General features: G+C 41.0%; 1 protein-coding gene across 1 annotated transcript in view; it reads left to right on the forward strand.

Annotated features, from left to right (window-relative positions):
• CCNYL1 (cyclin Y like 1) overlaps positions 1–17,073 on the forward strand; it is a 51,198-nt gene extending 34,125 nt beyond the window's left edge. The window contains exons 7-10 of the mRNA XM_077829601.1: positions 909–1,028; positions 4,061–4,227; positions 11,969–12,131; positions 15,310–17,073. Coding sequence (XP_077685727.1) covers positions 909–1,028; positions 4,061–4,227; positions 11,969–12,131; positions 15,310–15,426 — 567 coding nt within the window. The 3' untranslated portion in view covers positions 15,427–17,073. The remainder of the gene's footprint in view (positions 1–908; positions 1,029–4,060; positions 4,228–11,968; positions 12,132–15,309) is intronic.
• The last annotated feature ends 3,495 nt before the right edge of the window (positions 17,074–20,568 follow it).

The following is a 20,568-nucleotide window of genomic DNA, read 5'->3' on the forward strand; positions in this document are numbered from 1 at the left end:
TGTTTTGGGATTTCCTTTAAACTTCCTTTTTGCCAGGAGTAAGAATCCTTCACGGATGGTATCTTTTAAAGAAGGGATAGTTACCTTCTAATTTTGTTTTTCTGGGATCATTTTGCAGGATTTTTTTCTCATTCACCACCCTCCCCCTCAGCCTGGAGGGAAACCTTATGAGGTATCTGTATGGAGCTTCACTTTGTCTTTTGAAAAATCAGTGCCTCCAATATTTGTGATTGTGGCTTATTTTGGGATGGAATTTTTGCTTCCTGCTAAATCGGAAGGTTCCGTAGATGCGTTAGTCCCCCACGGGGTTCGTTCATGCTCTTGCCTGCTGCCCATAGGGAAGAATTACCTTTCAGAACTTGGAATTTCCCTTGCATCATGCTAGGTAGCTCATGCAGAGCAATGAAAATCTTGCGTGATACTTTCAGAGAAGCAGAATGCCTAGGGATTCCTGATGTATATGTAATTGCCATGTGGATATAGAAGAACGCAGCGTGGACACTGGTATGCCAAGAATGTTACCTACCATCTCGCCTGTCAAAATTACGTACTTCTAATCATCACTTCAAGGATATAACCAAGAAATGTAACTTCAGGATGACAGAGGCAGTCATCTGCCTTTCATTCAAACCTATATCCTTATAGGAGAAAAATGTGAATTAAAACTGGACTACAAAAGACCAGGTAAAACTATTGCTTTTGTTAGAGACCTCTCCTAATATTTACTCTTACGGCCAGTGCTGCTTTCTATCTTGTATAGAATTTTGTTCCTTCTCTTTCCAAAGCAAAAGTTTGTGTAGATTTGCCTTTCAGACTGGTGAAAGGAAACAATAGTGTATTGCTGTAAAAAGCAGTCCCAAGTAACATTTAGAAGTGCAGTGACTAACTCTAGGCACTTTCTATTTCAGCGGGAAGAAGTTCCAGATGACTACAGCAAGCATGACCCTGATCACAAGCACATTTACCGTTTTGTACGGACACTTTTTAGTGCAGCGCAGCTGACGGCTGAATGTGCAATAGTGACACTGGTAAGACATACTCGGTCATTCGGTTCAAGCTGTCAACATTTCTTTTCCATTGAACAAGTTGATTAAACTCTGCTGAATATAAGGTAGATGTAAATTGAAAAAGGAGTCTGTCTGGATGTAATGCAGATATAACTGCAAAGCAGCGTTTATCAATCAGCTGTAACATTTTATTTATAATTTTTCTGATATTTCAGGAATGGCACTTACAGTTCCTTTCCTGTGTCTGCATATGCAGGGTCTGGTCAGTTTGTAAAATGAACCATTTGTTCCAATTTGATACTATTAATGAAAGTGAATAGTTACTAGTGAGATGCAGTTATAGGGGAATGGTGACAGGGTTAGGGCACTTTAACGACTGGGCCACTGGTTGAATCTGGCCCCCGTCAGTAGTGATATTGAAAACAACCACTATTGAATGGCTGTTTGTTGGCCAATAAGAATGGAGTTGTGGCTTCAATATAATTCTTAAGGGAAATATCCACATTAGAAAGTTTATTGCCCTTTCTCATCGCACAGATGCCTAGGATTGAATTGACTGATCTGCTGTCTAAATCCTAGAAGCACTATGAAGCGTGCGATGTCTGCCCATGTGGTATCTGCAGTACTTGGTTTCCAGGACTGTCGGTCAGGCACGTTAATTTCAAATTCATGTATAGACTTCCCTACTTTTTCTTAACTGCAGATGTAGCAGTGACCTTCCTTTACAAGGTGGCCGAAGGCCAGTGGCCTTTGACATCACGTCTCATTTCACCTGAGGTATGCAGGCAGGGCTTGAAAAATCCATTCACCAGTGGTATGTAGGATAATTTTCCTGGAGAGCAGTGAAACTTTTCTAAAGGGATCTTAAGTAATCAGTTCCACAGCATTTTAAGCTTTCATTTAAAAATAGGCCGCTTGCCCTTACGGTGACTTAGATACACTCTTGGGTAAATTGAATCAGTGGAGCCCTTGCTGCTCATGCCTTTTCCAAGCCACAGTGTACTGAAAGTAACTGGTTTATTCAGAAACCTGTGAGCAACAGTAAAACTAATCATGTCCTATTTACTCTGCATGATACCAGAGGGATGGAGGAGTGATGTGCTGGTGGCGGAGAAACAAAATGTGGTTGTGTATAATAATATAGTAGAGACCTTTTGCAGAAATTGGGAGTTTAGAGGAAGATCCAGTAATGGACCACCACCCTAAACACTTCTAGAGTTGGGGGGGGAATTAACTCCATTTCCCTTCCATCACTTGAGGAGGTGGTCCTCTTCTAGTTTATCAGATGTATATTAGCCAGAGACTGATGTGGACGATCAAGCCCCTGAGTGGGTCCAGGAACAGCACTCTGGTAAGAATCTCAGCAGCTGAGCCACCTTGCCATTGCAACGCTGGAGCCCCTCCTCCCATTTTATCAATATCCAGCTGTTGAGTTTAGTCCTCTGACTGCTTCCAGGTATATTTGATAGTACCTTAAAAAAACCCATCCAAAACATACAACCATCTCATTATGTTCTTGCCATGTGACTTTGAAAAGTGCGGCAGATAAAAGAAACTGAAGATTGACACTGATTGTCCAAAAAACACTTCCTAATTTATAAAATTATTCTGGGGATAAGGACTACTGAAATTTGGGCTTTAGTTGCCTACTAAAACTATATGGTAATTTCAGTTTAGTTTCACATCTGGGATAGGAAACAATAATGCAGAGATGAGCAGAGGAGGAAAGAACTGCAACCAAAAAGAGGTAACAGAACTGAGTGTGGCAAAGAAGCGGACTCCTGATGTTAAGAAATGATTTAATAAAAATTGTGACCAAGAAGGCTAAATAACTACATTGAGCTACTGAAACTCTGTAAGCATTTTGTGTTGCTTTCCTAAAGCATGCAGGCATTTTTTACAGGGCAGGTCGTATCTGACCGCAGGCATTCCGGCCAATACACGTATTCGGAAATTAGCACTTCCCCTGAGCTGAAGAAGTTTGTTTTTAAAAAGTGGACTTCCGCCAGTAGGTGGCTCTATTAGCTATTGGAAAAACTCTGGGATTCCAGTCTAAGCCTACAAGCAGAAGGTTAATTCACTATTTATTAGTCCACTTTTTCCATTCAAAAAAGTCTTATGAAAAGGTATTGAAAACATTGAGGTCGCTAAGCTATAGTTCTCTCCAGCCCCTCACACCCACTTGTGAATGGAGTTTAAAATCTTGATTCACAAGTAGATTTTTTTCAAAAATAATTTTTTTCTATAAAAGTGCCAGCTGCTTGGCACAGGTAGCCCTGGAGTAAACCAGCATGTACTTGTAGGAAGCGCAGTGTCCGTAAGGAAGCAGTTGAGATTAAAGCTGCTTGGGGGCTGTTAGAAATTGTACCTGAGGAGGTAGGAAATTCATTTGGAACTTTGAAAGTTTTCTACTTGAGGCTTTGTCACCACTTACCTCTCAGTGCAGCAAGCTGAGACGTGAGGGTAGCTCTTACTGAGGTGTGTGTGTGGTGGCTAACAATCTGTTTCATTCAGATTGAAGTGGAGATGTGATGTGAAGGAACCTGGATGCCATAATGATGGGCATGGGGCAAATAGATGCAATACAGCTTAAGGCTGTGAAAATTTTTTGCTTAAATGCAGATCGCAATATGTGCTGTCTTGCTTTAAACACACCAGCCCAGCCATGAAGAGAGAAGGCTAATGCATTAGAGTGGAGTGGTTAATAATCCCGGGTTGGCATAAATGAAAACGTCACAGTGTTGTGAATCACTTTCATCATGAGTCTTACCGGTGCAGCAGAGCTTGTTGTTAGAAACTGGTTTTACTTCATGAGTTGTATTCTGCACTTCAGGATCATTCAGTCCTTTAATGTCTTGTATTTAAAATGGAATGTGTAATCTTTTTGAAAGTCTGAATGCTAACATTCAGTAATAGCCCCTAATTCTGGTAGCTTAATGGATATGGGATAAATAAATGAACATAATTGGTAAAGTCTAATTAAATCCAACTGAACGCTTGTTTGGAACTCAAACTTCAGATTGAGATGTCTAAGATGAGTTCTCTTTCTGTAGGTTTACTTGGAAAGACTCTTAACCTATGCGGAGATTGACATCTGTCCTAGTAACTGGAAGAGAATAGTTCTAGGAGCTATTCTGCTGGCTTCTAAGGTTTGGGATGATCAGGCTGTGTGGAATGTGGATTACTGCCAAATATTGAAGGACATTACAGTTGAGGACATGTAAGTTGCAAGTTTGGTCAATTTGCTGCTTTCTTAAAAACAGTGTTTTTTGGAGAGCTGCCATTATTGTAAAGTTGTCCATTCTAAGGCTGGTGTGCAGTATGGAGAATTGAAATAGTTCATGTTGTCAGGCTTCATTCCTTTGAAAGTAGAATTATCTGTCTGTTAACAGGGAAACTCCAGATAAAAGCGTTCTCTTAGAACAAGTCCATATTGGTGTTACTAATAACTTTTAATTTTTTGCTGTCTGCCATTTTCACTTCCCTTAGCCTGATGATAAAAAAAAACAAGCTAGTTACTAATCGATATCACTTTCAAGTTTCCGTTTGCTAGTGCAATAAAGAAATATTTGGTTTATAGACACAGTGGACATTTTTAAAAAAAAAAAAATCCATTGACATTTAAAGTAAGAATTGGTTAAAATACTTTTTGTTGCTTTTGGATTTTTTTGTAAGAGCTTTCAGGATTAGTTGTGATTTCTCACTCCTGGATTCATATTCCAGCTTTCAGCCAAATCAGGAACACCCCCTTCCGTTTAGTCCGGAAGCAGGTATCTTGTGCCAGAACCTACTGTGGCACATAGGCACCCCTAGTGCTGCGACTGCCTTTCTCTTCTGAATGAGTTGTTGAAAGCACTTTCCCGTGGTCTCTGCAATCAGTTCTTCAAATGTACTGCTCATCGTACAAATAAACTTGTTCCTCTTGCCTATTCTTTTTGCCTCAGGTTCTCCAATAGCAAATCTTAGGAAACTGTGAACCACCTCTGTGATTACACATAGGCCTTGAGCCTCACAGCTCCTGCTGTGTTCTTGTGGTATTCTGTGCTTGTGTTGATGGGTAAAAATGTGTGGAGAAGAGTTGGGTTGGGGGATAATACATTTTTTGGTTTACAAAACAACGTGAATGTTTTGAACGGTCACACTGTGTCCCTCGTGTAGAAGCTTGACTTGTATTTTTTGCCTCAGAGCAGTTCCTGACTGGTTTTGCAATGACACTTCCTCACATGGCGCTCAGGCCAAGACCTGACTCTCTGAATCTTTTCGGGCCTACTCAGAAGCATAGTTTGCTCAGAAGGCCTTAAAGGCTCTTGACCATGTGTGAACCAGCTGGTCATTAGTTCTTTTGGCACCTTGTGTGTTTTCCCATCAATAGGGCATCCCAACCTTTCAGCTCCTCAGTGGCCAGAAAGACCCAATATATTGCTTTCCTTAGGACGTCCTGAAGTTTCATACTACCTTCAGCGGTGATTGATTCAGACTCTTTGTTTAGCAAAACGTGTCTTCTTCTGAATTGCAAGATGGGTATGCATTAAGACTGGCCTATGCTGACTTCAACTTCAGCAAGCAACTGGTCAAAACCTTCAGGTGCCTCAGCTTCTGTCAGCAGGATTTCCAGTGCAAGACAGCAGGAAGCATCGATCAGCCTGATGCCTTTTTTTTTTTTGTTCTGAACTCAATGTTGCATCAGATTTCTACACTAAACCACTTTATGACATGGTATCTTAAGACCTAGTTGTCTCCTGTGCTTTGGAAGCAGTGCGTATATTGAAATAGAGGTTTGGACTCCCTCAGGGTGTACTGGTCTCTGGGCTGATGTCTATGGCTGAGCCTCCTGTGATGGTCCTAGTGTTAACACACTTACTCTCATAGTTTAGCTGCTCCTGCTTTTGCAGAAACCTGTAATGCTTGTTTGGGATTAAGGCAGTTTTCAAAAATGATTTGAGAGATTTAGATGGTAAGGAGGAAGAGAACTCTTCTGATGCAAAGCATCTCTTTGCTGGGGAAGAAGACAGTAAGCAAACTCTTTCCAGGATGATATTTAATGTTTACATAGTATTTTAAGACTCTGAACATGAAAATTACTAACTTTCTGGATTTGGCTTTCTACAAACTTGAAGATAAGGTCCTTTAAATTTGGAGACCATCTAGGATACAAAGCATACATATTAATGTATCTGGGAATAGGGTAATAGTACCCATCCACTTCCTTCTGAGCTAGTTGATGTTTGTGTCCTGCAACCGCAGCTGGGTCAAAGATGGTAGGTAAGTAGTACCTTCAACGTAGGAACACCAAGATGGTTGCATCACACTCCCTGTTCGATCCTGGTTCTAATGATGACTTCTGTCAGATTAGACATGTGGTACAGCACTTCAGGACCATCATCAGAAACACTGGGACACCTTTGGATGAAGATTTGCCAGTTCACCTCGATGGCAGGTGTCGTCATTGGAAACTACCTGTACTTCATGGACAGATGCTAACTAGAGCTGTGTTAGACAGCCCAGGCACTTGTTAGTTTCTCTTCCCAAACAGAATAAAGGTTCTCAAAAAGCTGATTTGGCAGGGTGGAGACAGCAGTGGTATCTGTCTCCTTGGACATCAGTGAGATGACAGTATGATAAACTATTTACAGTATTGATGTTTCCATGAGAACAAGACTGCCTTTTTTAAGACTTCACACACACGTTCAGCAGAAATTCAAGGATCTGCCAAAAGATGGATGGGGAACATCTTTTAGGCAAAAGTTAAAGACTAGTTGCAGATGCTAAGCTCGCTCAGTCCAGTCCTCCTCCAATCAAGTATGGAATAAAGAGACTGCATCAGGCAGAAGCCGGCCCACGAGTCTGGTTGCAGGGTTGCTTACTACATCCAAAACTGGTGTTCTGCCTTCCTGCGAAAAGCCAGTGTGTTCCAAGGACCTAAGACAAGAAGTAGTGTCAAGGTTTCTGAGGTAGGGAAACCAGCCAGACTACCAGGATCTCTCTTTCAGAGGATCTTTGTTGTAGGGACACCAAAAGCCTTTTTATCTCCACTTCCCCAGTAAGCTTGCATTGCTGTGGATTTGTGCCTCTTAGGCATTAGCTAGCGGGGCTAATTAGCTTCAGAGAATTCTCCAAACTGCCCCCTTGCGAATGCAGTTTGGGACGACAGACTACTCCTGAAAGGCCATCAGAAAAGGGGAAGATTTTATTCTAGCTACTTTCCTGTTTCCCCAAATGATGACAGGCTGAGGCCCATCCTGCATCTGAAGTCTTAAACACTTCAGGTTTCAGGACAGATAGTCTACACCAGGTGAGAGTCCTCAGTCTGGAAGATTCTTCATCTTGCTGCTTTTCCCCACCAGCCTTTTAAGGGCAGCAGTATGAAAGCCAGTGCAGGATATCAACTGAACTACCTGTTGTGGGTAGATTTAGAAGAAGCCAGGGAGGTAAAATAGCAGGTAGGGTAGCTAAAGAGCAGAGGAAACATTTCTTTTGGATGTGTGGGGTAACTTGACTGAGGTAAATTGATGTGGCTGTTAGTCTGTGTAACTAGGAGGCCTTTGCTGGAATACTTTCCAAAGAATTCACTTGGCCAGCTATTTGGCTTTACACACACACTAAAACTAGGTCACTCCTTCCGTAACCCCTCTTATTGGATTTGTATGGTGATTGGTGCACTCAAACTGCATGACATTTTATATTAATATGAACATAGTGATATTATTTACATCTACTCAGTACCCATGACCTTGTGTTCTACATATGTTTTTGTTCTCGTAGAAGTGACTTCATGTCAAACTGAACATCAAGCTCCAGGGACTAATCCATTTTATTTAATTCAAATAAAGTAGCGCTTAGGACAAATACTAAATTACCTACTAAAGTGGTTTTAACTGATACCTTTAATCAACCTGCTAATGTTCTAGAGAAGGCCCTTCTCCCCAGAACCAATGTCACTAGGCTTTTATATGGCGAGGACTTAAGCTCTCAAAACCCATCAGCTCTTGGTTTCAATTTACAACTCAGTAGGCTCGGTATCCAAGAGAACATTGTCAAAGCAGCAGTTTAATTATATTTCTTAGTTAATCTTGGTTTTATCTCTGTTCTCAATTATTTATCATCGTGGTATCTAAGCACCTCAGAGGATCCACAAAACATTGTACATAGGGAACTGCACACAGGATTCGGTGCTTCACTTCTCCCAGGTTCTAGCTAGCTCTTCTGTGTGTTAACAAAAACAATTAACAGCCTGACAGTTATAATTCCAAGTACATGTTCAGCCTTATTCAGCATAAGGCAGTTGTGTGTGCTATAACAGTAGGCATCTGGTTTCTTTCTCAGTGGTAGCTTTACAATGCAGAAATGTGACGTACTCTGCATATGTTCCCTAAGCACTGTACTTTGGATTCAGCCTCAAACTAGGGCTCAACATTTGACCTGTTGGTTTTAAAGGATTTTTTTCTCCAGGATATTTTTTTTTGAGAACCAGGGTCACACATTTCTCTTCCCACATAGTAATTGTACTTTCCGAAGAATAAAACCTCAGAAAAGTGTTTTGAGATAATGATCCTTTTAAAACCAACTTTGTGTTTATCATCCTTCACACCAAAAACATTCCTCTGTTACTGTTCAAGGTGTTTCCCTTGGCTTTTACTCTGTCACTGCTTGTTTTATACACACCCCTTTCCTGCAGACAGGTCTTCAAGAATGGGGCTCTATTGACTGTTTTGGAGGAGAAAAGTGGAACTGGTGTTCTTTTAGCAGATACCAGTTGTGATAAATCACCATTCACCTTAGCTCAAAGCATTCTTGAAAAATTTCACATCGGTATCACTGGTACAACTGAACTGGTGTTGGCAATACTGGGGAATCCTGCTGATTATTAACAGTCAGCATCTCATCCTTTAACCCTGCTAGGAGCAAATTGAATGGACATAGGGCTGAAAAGAAGTTTAATTTTTTAAGATGTTTTTCACTAGTGTGGACAGTTGCTGAGTTGAAGGTTCTGTGATCTTTTTGATCAAGTCTCTCATGCACATGGAAAACTTTCCACCATTGGATTGAAAGGAGCTGGCATTCTAAGAGAAGGTTCATGTTTCACTGCAGGGGTTGGCCCCTGTTTGAAACTAGAAGCTTAGAACTCCGAGCTTGGAGTTTGTGCAGAACAGACCCAATTGTGGTGGCCTAATGTGATCTAGATATTTAGGAACCTGCTACTGGTAAGTGATTTCCTCTTAACCAAACCTAACTTAGGCCCAATTCAATCTCAGTGTCCCTTTAATTAGTACTTGGCAGTGTATTTATTTGCCAGTATTAGCTGTTCTGCTATTTTAAACTGCTTTTCCAATGGTGGGAATTAAGTCCTTTTGTATGTTAATCCTACTGAGCGAAACACTTGGGAAAGAATTTCAGAAATGGTCATGTTCTGATGTTGGAGACAGCTTTGTAGCAAGTGCTAAGTTTGCCGCAAATGTTAAGCGGAGCCTTATTGTTTGAGTGACACCAGAGCAGCAGTCCCAGTGCAACTTTATTTTCCAAACAATTGGGCCATGTCTAAACACAAGCTGCTCTGATTTTAACTAAGGACTTGTCTAAATAAGGAAACTTACCAGGGACCCATACTAAATAATTATACTGCTATAGTTATTCTGCTGGTAAATTTCCCTGTATAGACAAGCCCTCAATCAATTGAGAAACAGATCTAACTAAACCGGTGTAACTCCTTGTGTGAACACTCTTAAATCAGTTTGTGTCACAAGGGTTTATACCAGTTCTACTTAAATCAGTTTGGTGCAACTTTTTAGTGCAAATAAAGCCTTTCACTCTCTACAGCTGTTGGATGTAGCTGACTCCTAGTAACCTGTATGCTTCATTTTCTCTGAGCTGAAATTTGGAAGATCGAGGACTATGATTGCTCTTTCATTCACACCCCTACCTACCTGAGAGTAAAAAGAAAAGGAGGACTTGTGGCACCTTAGAGACTAACAAATTTATTTGAGCATAAGCTTTCACGAGCTACAGCTCACTCTGAGAGTGGTAATTGCAGAACTGATGAAAAAGATGCTTTACAGTTCTACAGCCACTTATAAACCAAGTAGGCAGTGCCCCAGAAGAAGGCATATTGCAGAAATAAACTCACTTTCCACTATTTATAACTCCACTGAAGTGCTTAATTTTGCAGTGTGGTACGGTACTTGAGGTCCCAAATGCATTGGTTAGCTGTTAGAAGATTGGCTTTTTGGGGCTGTGGAAAGTGAACGCTATCTGAAGTTCTCTTAAGGGTATATGACTTTAATTTTGATATGAAGGGCAAATGGAGAGGCAACATGACCAAAAGTAAAGCATCAACATTCTGTGTATCGTCATCCTCTGCCTCACCTCAACCTCCCCAGCAGAAAGTTTGGACCAAAAGACAGTTTCTTAATTTCTTAATTGAAAGATTAAAAGAAAATTAATTTGATATTTGGAAATTCTTCTTTGCTATAAACTTTTCTGCCTTGATGGAGTTTGTGTCTAATCAGTGACCAAATTAACCATGCAGCTGCTAATCCTGTCAATTACATTGTGCAAAAGAGGGAACACGCTGTTCATTCTTTAGGCTACCTACTTTTGTACAGAAAACACATGGGTATTATGTTTTTGCTAGATTTTTTTTTTTAAACTGCTATTAATAGACTTGTTAATCCTATGAAGTATTATATTTTTACACAATTAAAATGTATTAGTGTAGCAAGAACAAAAGGGGTGATGAAGAGCATTTATTCATGGGATAAATCAAGCCCTGATCATCAAAACATTATCTGATTTACATTTCTATAGGCTTATGACCATATGAACAGGAAATTAATTTTGGCAGTAGGTTCAATGGGACTCAAGTCCACCCTGCTAGAAACAAACACAAAGCTACTATTCACATTATGAGACCAGCCATCCAACCCAAGACACAATCTGGATGATTCCTCGATTCGTTTTCCCTCCGGTGGGTAAAACATCCATCTTAAAAGCTTCCCAAGAGCAAGAATAACTTACTGAATTTTTTTGTGGCTTACCTTTCAAATTGCATATAGTTTGTTTATTCATCTGCTCACTTGTGTATTCTTGGGAACTATGGTGCTGTTCTCAGTTAGCGTTGAACTTCATTGCCTATTTCAGGTACCAGTTTATTTCTAGGTTTTTAAAACTCTTTATTTCTTTGTAAAATATCTCTGTGGTCTGTTTGATATCTGCAGTAGCCAAAGAATGCTTTTCTTCCCCTCCCTCCCCCCCAGTGTAACGGGCCTCTTCTCTCTCCCCCCCCCCAATATTTTGGACACTACAGATAGCATAGTGAGTCAAAGCTAGTGCCTGTGCTCTGACAAGTACTTTGTTATCCTGCCTAATGCCATTGAGAAGAAAATTCCTTTTCTCACCTAATGCTGCTTGCTTATTTATTTACTTATTGGAGATGAATCCATGTTGCCTCAAGAGGCTTTTTTCTCTGAGATAATAGCAGCAGCTCTTCATAGATCCATTTGTTGCCCTGGTGATATGACTACTCCTTTTGTTGGTCCGCCTCTACTTCAATAAACCCCCTTCCTGTTTTCAGCCCGGTGGAAATGTCTGCAAGTTCTCCAGAGCTAATAAACAGCATACATCATTCCTTTCATCTGACTTCTATAGTGGGGCCTTATGAGAGAGTGAGAATGGAGGACTTGTACAGCTGCACTAATGGAAGTCTGAAGAACTGACCTTCTAAGTCAGGAGAGTGAGTGTGCAACAGTGCACTAACCTTTCTCCCTAAGCTGAAGGTACAGGGGCTCAGAAGATGTACCTTGTTTTGAGCACTAGCGAAGTAATCCATTGGGTTTTGAAAACAGTAGTACATAATTTGAAGGACTGTTGTAAAACCGGTAATTGTGAAAGTGACTCGTGGTCTGTTCAGCTTGACTTGATTGCAAATGTTGAATCCCATTTCTTTGTTTCCCTACTACCCTTTTTAGGAATGAGATGGAAAGACACTTCTTGGAGCTGCTGCAGTTTAATATCAATGTTCCTGCCAGTGTTTATGCCAAATACTACTTTGACCTTCGCTCCTTAGCAGATGACAACAACTTGAATTTTCTGCTGGAGCCTCTTAGTAAAGAGAGAGCACAGAAACTGGAGGTAATGGCCTGAGACTTGGTGAGCAGGGCACTCCTGCGTCTGCATAATAACAGCATCTCTGGCTAATTGTATTATGTGGTGATTAGCAAAACTAAAAAGCTTTTAGAGTAGTGTATTAGAGAGGTTTAACCCCTTAATAATGACAGTGATCACTTGTAAAACACATCGGTGCTTTATAACCTAAGCAAATATCCTGAGGAGACGGAGTAAGAGGGGCTACAGTCTGTTTAGGTCCTTGAATAAAACACGAGGCATTAGTTTCTGGAACTGTAGTTCAGCTAGGTCACTTAGTTGTAAAAGCTGTATTTGTAATGGACTGTTTTTCTCTTTCCCTCCTCGCTTCTCCTTTCCAAGCACCCTAAAACATCCTATTCAAACCTGTTGAAATTATACTGGCTGCAGGTTTCCATAGCACCCAGTGCACAGCTCCTTTTAGCTTTAAAGGAGTTCTTAATGCTCCTAATTATGATTATTAAATTGGATGTTTGGTAGCAACTGTGAAAGTGGTAGTTTCATTTCACAACTTGAAAAAAAAAAATCACGGTGAACTAATATCCCTTTATCAATGGGAAGCACTATTTTATGAATAATCTTAAATCTCCACTTTCAGTGTTATGTACTTTTACTGACCTAGCAGAACTTGGCTAGTAAAAATACCTCCTGCCAGAGAGTCCTTATAACTGCTCAAGATCTCCATTACTGTTCTCTAGTATTCAAGTTCACATAATTAAAATAGACCTTGCTTTTCACAGCACAAACCTTTCTTCATGGTTGCTTTAACATGATACTGGGGTGCTATGCAAGGAGAACCGTTTGAACGACACATAAATTACCTGGGACTCCCAGGCAAAACTTCTGTCAGGGTCAACTCAATCCCTTCTCTTTCTGAGGTTGATACATTGACTACCATGCAGTTTGGTCTTTAATTTGAGACCTTAAAAACAAAGACTGTGTGTAGACACTAAAAGGTCCGATAGCCCCTTTCATAATAGTTTTGCTACATTAGTCTTGGCCCAAACCACTTTTCATCCACACCCCAGAAATCATGCAGCGTGCTGGGTTCTTACCTCCATTTCAGGAATGGTGGTATTCCAGGAGTTTTACAGGTGGAGTCACGTACTGACCCTTTGAAATGGTAGACAAGACATGCCTAACAATGGTGCTGTGTCATTTGATTACTTTTCTGCAGTTTTTTGTTTTGCTTTTTGGGTGTTTTTTGTTTGTTTTAACCTTTAGGTAATGTTAAAGCTCATACTGTCACTAACTGCTTCTGTGATTAGAGTGCAGCTCTGGGCAGGAAATGTCTGTTTGTTTGTACAGCACCTAGCACAGCAGGGTCCAGGTCCAGGATGGGGGCTCCCAGCTACCAGTGTATGACAAACTGAGGTTTTTTTATATTCGAGCACTCCAATACTACACTATGAATATATTCCTCAGAAAATTGTTCTCTGATCTGTCCCGTACATAGGCAGAAGTGGATGACTTCTGGACAGGTGTGAGCCCCAGTTTTGCTGCAAATATTCGGGTACCTGTTCAGTATTGCTTCACTGAGCGGTCTCAGTACAGCGTATGATTTGCCACACCATACTCACGTCTGTGTGTGTGTGTGTGTGTGTGTAAATTGTAAACGTTCTAAACGACAGGATATGCAGTAAATATTTTTCAAAGTATTTGCTAAACGTTTCTGAATTTTAAAACAAACCTGCCTTTGGCTTAAAAACACAAAAAGGTCAGTTTGGGAGCTTGTCTTAAGCAGTGAATTAGTATTCCAGCAGATTGAAAACTGATCTGCCCCATAGCGGGGAGTGGGGCTTAATGTGACACACAGGTTCCTTTATGATGGATATGCTAGCATTAATGCCAGAGAGGTTTTGTCTGGTCTTGCAGTGGGGGCTTGTGCAGCCAGTGTCTCAAAACATGCCACTCGTGAGTCAAATGAATGCCTCCAGAGGGAGGTTGACAGAAAGAAATGTAAATAATTATTTTAGAATACACTTAGCAATTTATTCATGCTGAGAAGCGCTGCTCACCTTTTGAACTTTGAGAATATTGGGCTGTGCAGAATGGGTGCTACCCTAGAGGGAAGGTGCAGTCTTTTTACTGAATGAGTGAAAGCTCATCTGGTGATGGTGGTAAATTTTTAATGGAAGTTAATGCTCACAACTGACATTCTGAGCCTAATAATAATGGGTCAGCATACAGATAAAAAGTGACGCCCTTCTGTATTTATTTATTTGCATTACATTGGCCCCTAAAGGCCCCAGTCAGGGCTTGGAACTCTGTCCTGAAGCATTTCTAATCAAATTAGTTGACACACCGATTTAATGGGAATCTCACTACTGGAATAACTGCACCCGTGTACATGCTGCTTTAATCGTTCAATAAACGGAGCTACTCTGCAGTTTAGTTAAAGCAGTTCAAATACTAAATACAATTCTCAGACCTGTGTTAATAGGACATTACTTGCGCTAAAGCAGGGTGGATGGTAGTGTACAGTTCAGCACCGGGATCTCCTTACTGGATTCACAAACCTTTGTGCTGGTTTAAATGTCAGCCAAAAAAAAAGGTGGCTGGCTCAGGAAGGGCACAAACACCAGCCCTAATAAATTTTCCCTTTCAGATTCTCCACTATACACCCTAAGACTTCTAGATGGTTGTGTTGAGCTGGGGGCAGGGGGGACCAGCAGCCAGCTGTAACCTCTTCCTTCAGGGCTTAGGAATCTCTAGAATCTCTCCTGAGCCTCGTATCCATAGCCTGGGCTCCAAACCCCATCTATTTACATGGAGTTTTGAGTGTAATTTGCACATGAACACACATACTTCAAGTTGGATCCAAGATTTCCATTAAGCTGTAGAGGCCGGTATAAGATTTAAGTTGCTTAGAGATGTGGAGATTTAACTGCATTTAAAAATCATCATCTCCTGTGACTAATAATGATACGGGTGAACATGGGGAGAGATCCTTAAAGATGCAGTTTCTACAGCCCCTTAATGTTTTCCCTCAACAAAAGGCCTTTTTTGTAATAGCATACCCAGGGCAGCAGCCAGTAGCGTCACTGAAAGACAAGGCAGTGTAAGTGCGCGGTCCATTAGCATTGCCATTGTAAGAGCTTTCTTAAAATGTTTGAACACTTCTAATTCACGCTTTCATTCTTTTGTATCTGAATGTATTTTACAGGCTATCTCCAGGCTCTGTGAGGACAAATACAAAGACTTGTCCAAAGCTGCTATGAGACGATCTTTCAGTGCTGATAATTTAGTTGGTATCCGTCGTTCTAATGCCATCCTCTCCTGAGGGGAGAGAAGGGTGCAGCACCGTGAAGCCAGCGTACGTATGAACCGGAGGAAGACCACCACTCCATGCACATAAGCCAGCAGTGATGGTGTCTTCCAGTAAGGGGAGGAAGGATAAAACCAGCCAAGGGACCCCAGGGTCTGAGGAGCATATTCCATTCAAAAGATGGGACCTTGTCAAATCAGTGCTCCTCCTTTTAATGTACCCAGAGGTGCAAAAACAAGCTCTCCCCTCCCCCCCACAGATGTTTGCTTACTGTGTAGGCCTATAGCTGTGAATGATGAGGTTTTTAATAATGAGTAGTTTTAAATTTTAGAATTTAAACACTAACCACATGACGATAGTTACAATGTTCTTCCCTCTTCTCCGCATCATCCAGAAGCTTGCTGCGTTTGCCTTTGAGTGAATGCAGTGTTAAGAAAAAGAAAAAAGGACTCTAACCAAGTATAAAACCACTCTGGAGCTTGAAGTAGTAGCATAGACAGGTGTTGAAGGGTTTTGCTATTCAAAAGCTGCTATTATTGGTGATGAGTTCAAAAGCAAGAAGCTGTTTGAGCAGGATATAATAACTGTGTACCAGCAGTGTCATTCCGGTAGAGACTGTCAAAGGATTTTGAATGTTTTGGGTGGAAGCAGAGAAATGGTGTTACATATTGATTGTTCAAATGTATAGGGTCCATGCTGCATTTCTTGTGAACTATGGTGCTTCTCACTTTCTAATACTTTTACTACTGCTTTGGAAAATATGCATCCTGTATATCTTTCTGAGGCATGGAATGAGAGAGCTGTATTGGAAACAATGTCACTATCCCAAACAATGTGGCAATCCAGTGATGAATAGCCTACTGCATTGCTTCTCTGAATTCTTCCACTACAGATCCGTTGTGCTTTATGCAGTGGAGTTCTGACGAAGTTGATGCTAAGATTATCATGTCTGTTTTGGTTCCCCTAGACTTCCTGCTTTCAGACAGGGGGTTTACTTTTGTGGTGGGACAGTAGTGAGTTTGAGGATCCTGGACTCACCGATGGGGTAGATACTTATTCCCTATTAGCACATAAGGTTTTGTTCAAAGGAGTTCTTAAAAAAAACAAAACCCAAATGTATAAGTTGTCAGACATATTTTTTGGAGAAGTGAACATTATAGTTTGTGCAACTCTGCTTTTCCTGAAGATAGAGTTTACTCCTCCAGAATGAGAATTTGGGATGGAGTTTCCTTTCAGACTTTGAAACTCTAAACAGGATAAGTATTAATAGACTTTTCCTGTTACAGGCCCTTATATACGTCCTTGTCCCAGTTCTAGATAGATTCTAGGCACTTTGTGCCATACTGAATGACATTCGTTCCTAGGACAAATTTTGTTCAACCCTGCTTCCATCCAAGGTCCAGTAAATTATCAGGTCCCCATGCCTTTGAGATTAGGGACTTCTGAGTATAACAATTTGGCAGCCTTCAAACTATTTAAATATGTATAGTATTTTAAAGTTTGCAAATCGACCAGCTCCAGGCCCATAATCCATGGAACTTGGAACTTCAGGTATTGATCACGATTCAATTTTGAAAATAATGCTACATCTTCAGGTGGTTTTCCTTTCTCATGTTTGTATTAAAAAATAAAAAGCTAATAAACACCTCTATTTTAATTAAAGCTACATGTGGTGAGAGCGTTTTGTACCATTTTCTCTGAGTTTGTTTGCAAATAACTTGTTGAACAGATTAAAATGACGACTTGGCCCTGTGTGGCTACTTTAGAATCTCACCAAATCTTAATCCTATGGTGTGTGAAATCCACCCCAATATGAGCTGATTAAATTTTTTATCTTGCTACCTCTTAGGAGCCAAAAATGAATATTAGAAGTTTCAAACAGCTTTGTGTCTGCTAGGGTCATAGAGTTTGCAGGCAACGGCGGTTTGTGTGTTTTAAGCTGAAGGAAGGGTATGACTGAATGACAGCTTCTGTGATTCCAGGTCCTATTTATTGTTAAAATCTGTGAACAATAATGTTTAAGTAACTGATGGTGACGGGTAGATTTTGGTTTAAAGGGAAGGAAACTTTCTGGAGGTAACTTGTCACACACTGCTGCATTAGTCCTCCTTCTGAATCTACGTTGGAACAAGGTTAGCTGCTTGTAATTTCCAATCTCTGGCTTTCAGGTTGACCTGTAACCTAATTCTTACAAGTCTGTGTATTAGTTAATACTCTGCAACCTGATTTGAACTTTTTGGCTTATATGAGGTGACTATAAACACACTTTTTTTCTGCTTATTTTGCTGATTGGATATACAGCTTTCACACACGTAGCAGGTGTGTGAACTTCGACGGAAAGAATCACCTGTGCCTGGTATTCACCTTTTCTTTGATGGATGAAATAGTGAAGGATGTAATGGCACAGTAAGAAAAGAGATTTATGGTCCTGGTTTGTAGGCGCATGACCGATCCTAGGATGTGTCAATAGACATCTCCCTAACAGCGTGGGAGAATTGGAAAAGAACTCCCCACAAAGTGATCTGAATCTACCGGATGTGTTGCTAATCTTTTGTGTAGCTAGTACAGGCTCTCCCAGAAGGCTAGGATTGTATCTGACTCCTCGTAACCAGACTGAAATCAGGAGCTTGCCTTTGCTCAGTGGCATTTTAAGTTACCAAGTATCATGCAGGATATGTGGTGCTGCAACATCATGAGGCATCTGATGACCCATGCAAAAGAGACGAAATCTGAATTTGAAAGTCAGTTTACCTGAAGGTAATCAACTTTCATTGATCCATTAATCTGACAGACTGGCTAACAAATTGCTACTTACTAGTCAGAATGCTCATTCTCTCCTTTCCACCTCCCCCCTATGGAAATCCACTTTGGTTCAGCCAGCCTTTGGTGACCACCCCTACAGATGTTACATGCAGTGTAGTTCTAGCTGTGTCAGTCCCAGGATGTTAGAGACGAGGTGGGTGAAGTAATATCTTGTGTTGGACCTTTCCCAGACCTGAAGAAGAGCTCTGTGTGGCTCAAAATCCTCCCCCCCCCCCAACAGAAGATATTACTTCACCCACCTTGTCTCTCCAACCTGTGAAAAAACCCTTGTATGAAATTTCTACATAGTAAGATACTTCCTAGGTTCTCTGCATTTCTACTGATATTTCAGTGTTCATTTTAGGTGTAGGTTATCATAGTTGTATATTACAGATGCTTTGAGTCTCCTTACCTATAGCTTTTAATGCAAAGATGTAAAGCCATTGAAAATGACTTAGGGAGGAATAAAGGATATGCTGGTTTTTTTGCTGCTTCATGATGTATAAAGGCCAGAATATTTTAAACACTTTCTTTGAAAAAGCAAGTCTTTACTACCCTGTTTTTGCAGGCGGTGTTGGTGGTTGACTGGAGAACTAGTGAGATTTTGCTATAACCAAACTGAAATCTGAGCTACTGAGGAGGGGGAAGTGATTTTTAATTTGTTTTAAAGAGTTTATCAGGAGTTAACAAAAGAACCGACAACCGCTTGTGAGAAATTAAAACTGGCAACATCCGTTCCCCTTTAACTGAGGACTGAACTCCCACTCCAGTGCTCTAGTTTTCCAGCAAAACCATAGAAGACAAACCTTTAAAATCTGTTCTTCAACCTCAGAAAAATCTGGGATATTAAATCTTTTGGACCTTTATACACAAAAGAAGCAAAGAAGTTGGGTTTTGCTTTTTGGTGCTGTAAAACGCCTTGAGGAGAGACAGCATCTGTGTGTTTCAAAGGGAAGCTCATCCAGTTTTTCCTCTGTAAACCTGGTGGTTTTTAGAAAAGGCTCCCTAGAAGGTGTCAGCAATGTCTTGTTTCTGAAACAGCAGGGTCAGGAGGGAATTTATTCATAATCACTATTGGAAATGTCCCTTTAAAAACAATAATTGGATTTTATTATAGAGGACAAATTAATCCTTTTTCTCTCTGCCTATGAGCCAGCCTGGCAGGATAGATAAACGTATGCATTGGGCTGTGTGTACTGGGTATAGAGAACCCAATTAAAAATGCACAACAATCCAACAATTGGATACTTAAATCTTTATTGAGCTGCAACACTGTCATCTTCTAGTCGTAGCTATGACACTCAATCGCTGAGAGCAAATTGCCCAGCTGCTTTCTTGCTTTAGTGCAGGCTAGTTAGAATCCACTCAGCTCCCATCCACAAGTAGTGTTAGGTGGAGATCAACACGCTACCCACCATTCATTGATATGTGGTTAGTCTGATAGAATGCAAACTTGCTTCAGTGCAACCTTTCCCTTTAGATACAGAAACTGTGTCTTGTTGCTAAGGCAATTGGGTATGAGACCCACCAAACCCACTTGAAGGGGTTAAGAGGACAAGTACTCCTGGGATAGAATAAATGTCAACACCACCCATATTTTTACCAAGAACAGGCATAATGTGGGAAAGTGGAGGAGGAGAAGGGAGTGATTTCAGGCAAGCACTGAAGGAGAGGTGGAGTAAGTGCTACAGACTATGTTCCAAGCACTTAAGTAGGGATGGCTGCTGATCAATGCTGAAGGGTAGATCTGAGTAGTGGAGAGAGCTCCACCAGAAAGGAAGTGGTATCATCTGTTCAGACCTAATTTCCATGTAAGAACGACAACACTGGGTCAGACTAAAGGTCCATCTAGCCCAGTATCCTGTCTTCTGACAGTGGCCAGTGTGCCCCAGAGGGAATGAACAATACAGGTAATCATCAAGTGATCCATTCCCTGTCACTCAGGTAGTTCTTGAGTGACCTGTACCCAGTTTTTGTAAGAAATATATCCATCCTTATGTGGTATATGTTCTTCTGCCAAGTGGCATGCCAGAGCTAAATGCAGAAAGGGTTTATAGAGTGCACCAAATTACACCCCTCTTTTCTGAAGAGTGTTGTCACTCTTGTCCTTAGCGCTCACGATGTTTACCTTCCTTTCTCATGGTGCATGGTATCTTAAAAGTTCTAGGCGCTGTGGGTCATTGGACCTGATCTTCCTGTCACATACACCTTTGTGGCTCCATTGAATTACTGCTGATTTGCTGTACTGGGTAGCTGATTAGCTAATGTGTGGGTCTGTAACGGCTATGCCTTGTTCTAGGGCAGCTGGGCTGAGGGGGGAAGGGCAGCAGGAGGAGGAGACTAATCGAAGATACA

The sequence above is a fragment of the Eretmochelys imbricata genome, chromosome 11 (genome assembly GCF_965152235.1).
Source record: "Eretmochelys imbricata isolate rEreImb1 chromosome 11, rEreImb1.hap1, whole genome shotgun sequence".
Lineage (NCBI taxonomy): Eukaryota > Metazoa > Chordata > Testudines > Cheloniidae > Eretmochelys > Eretmochelys imbricata.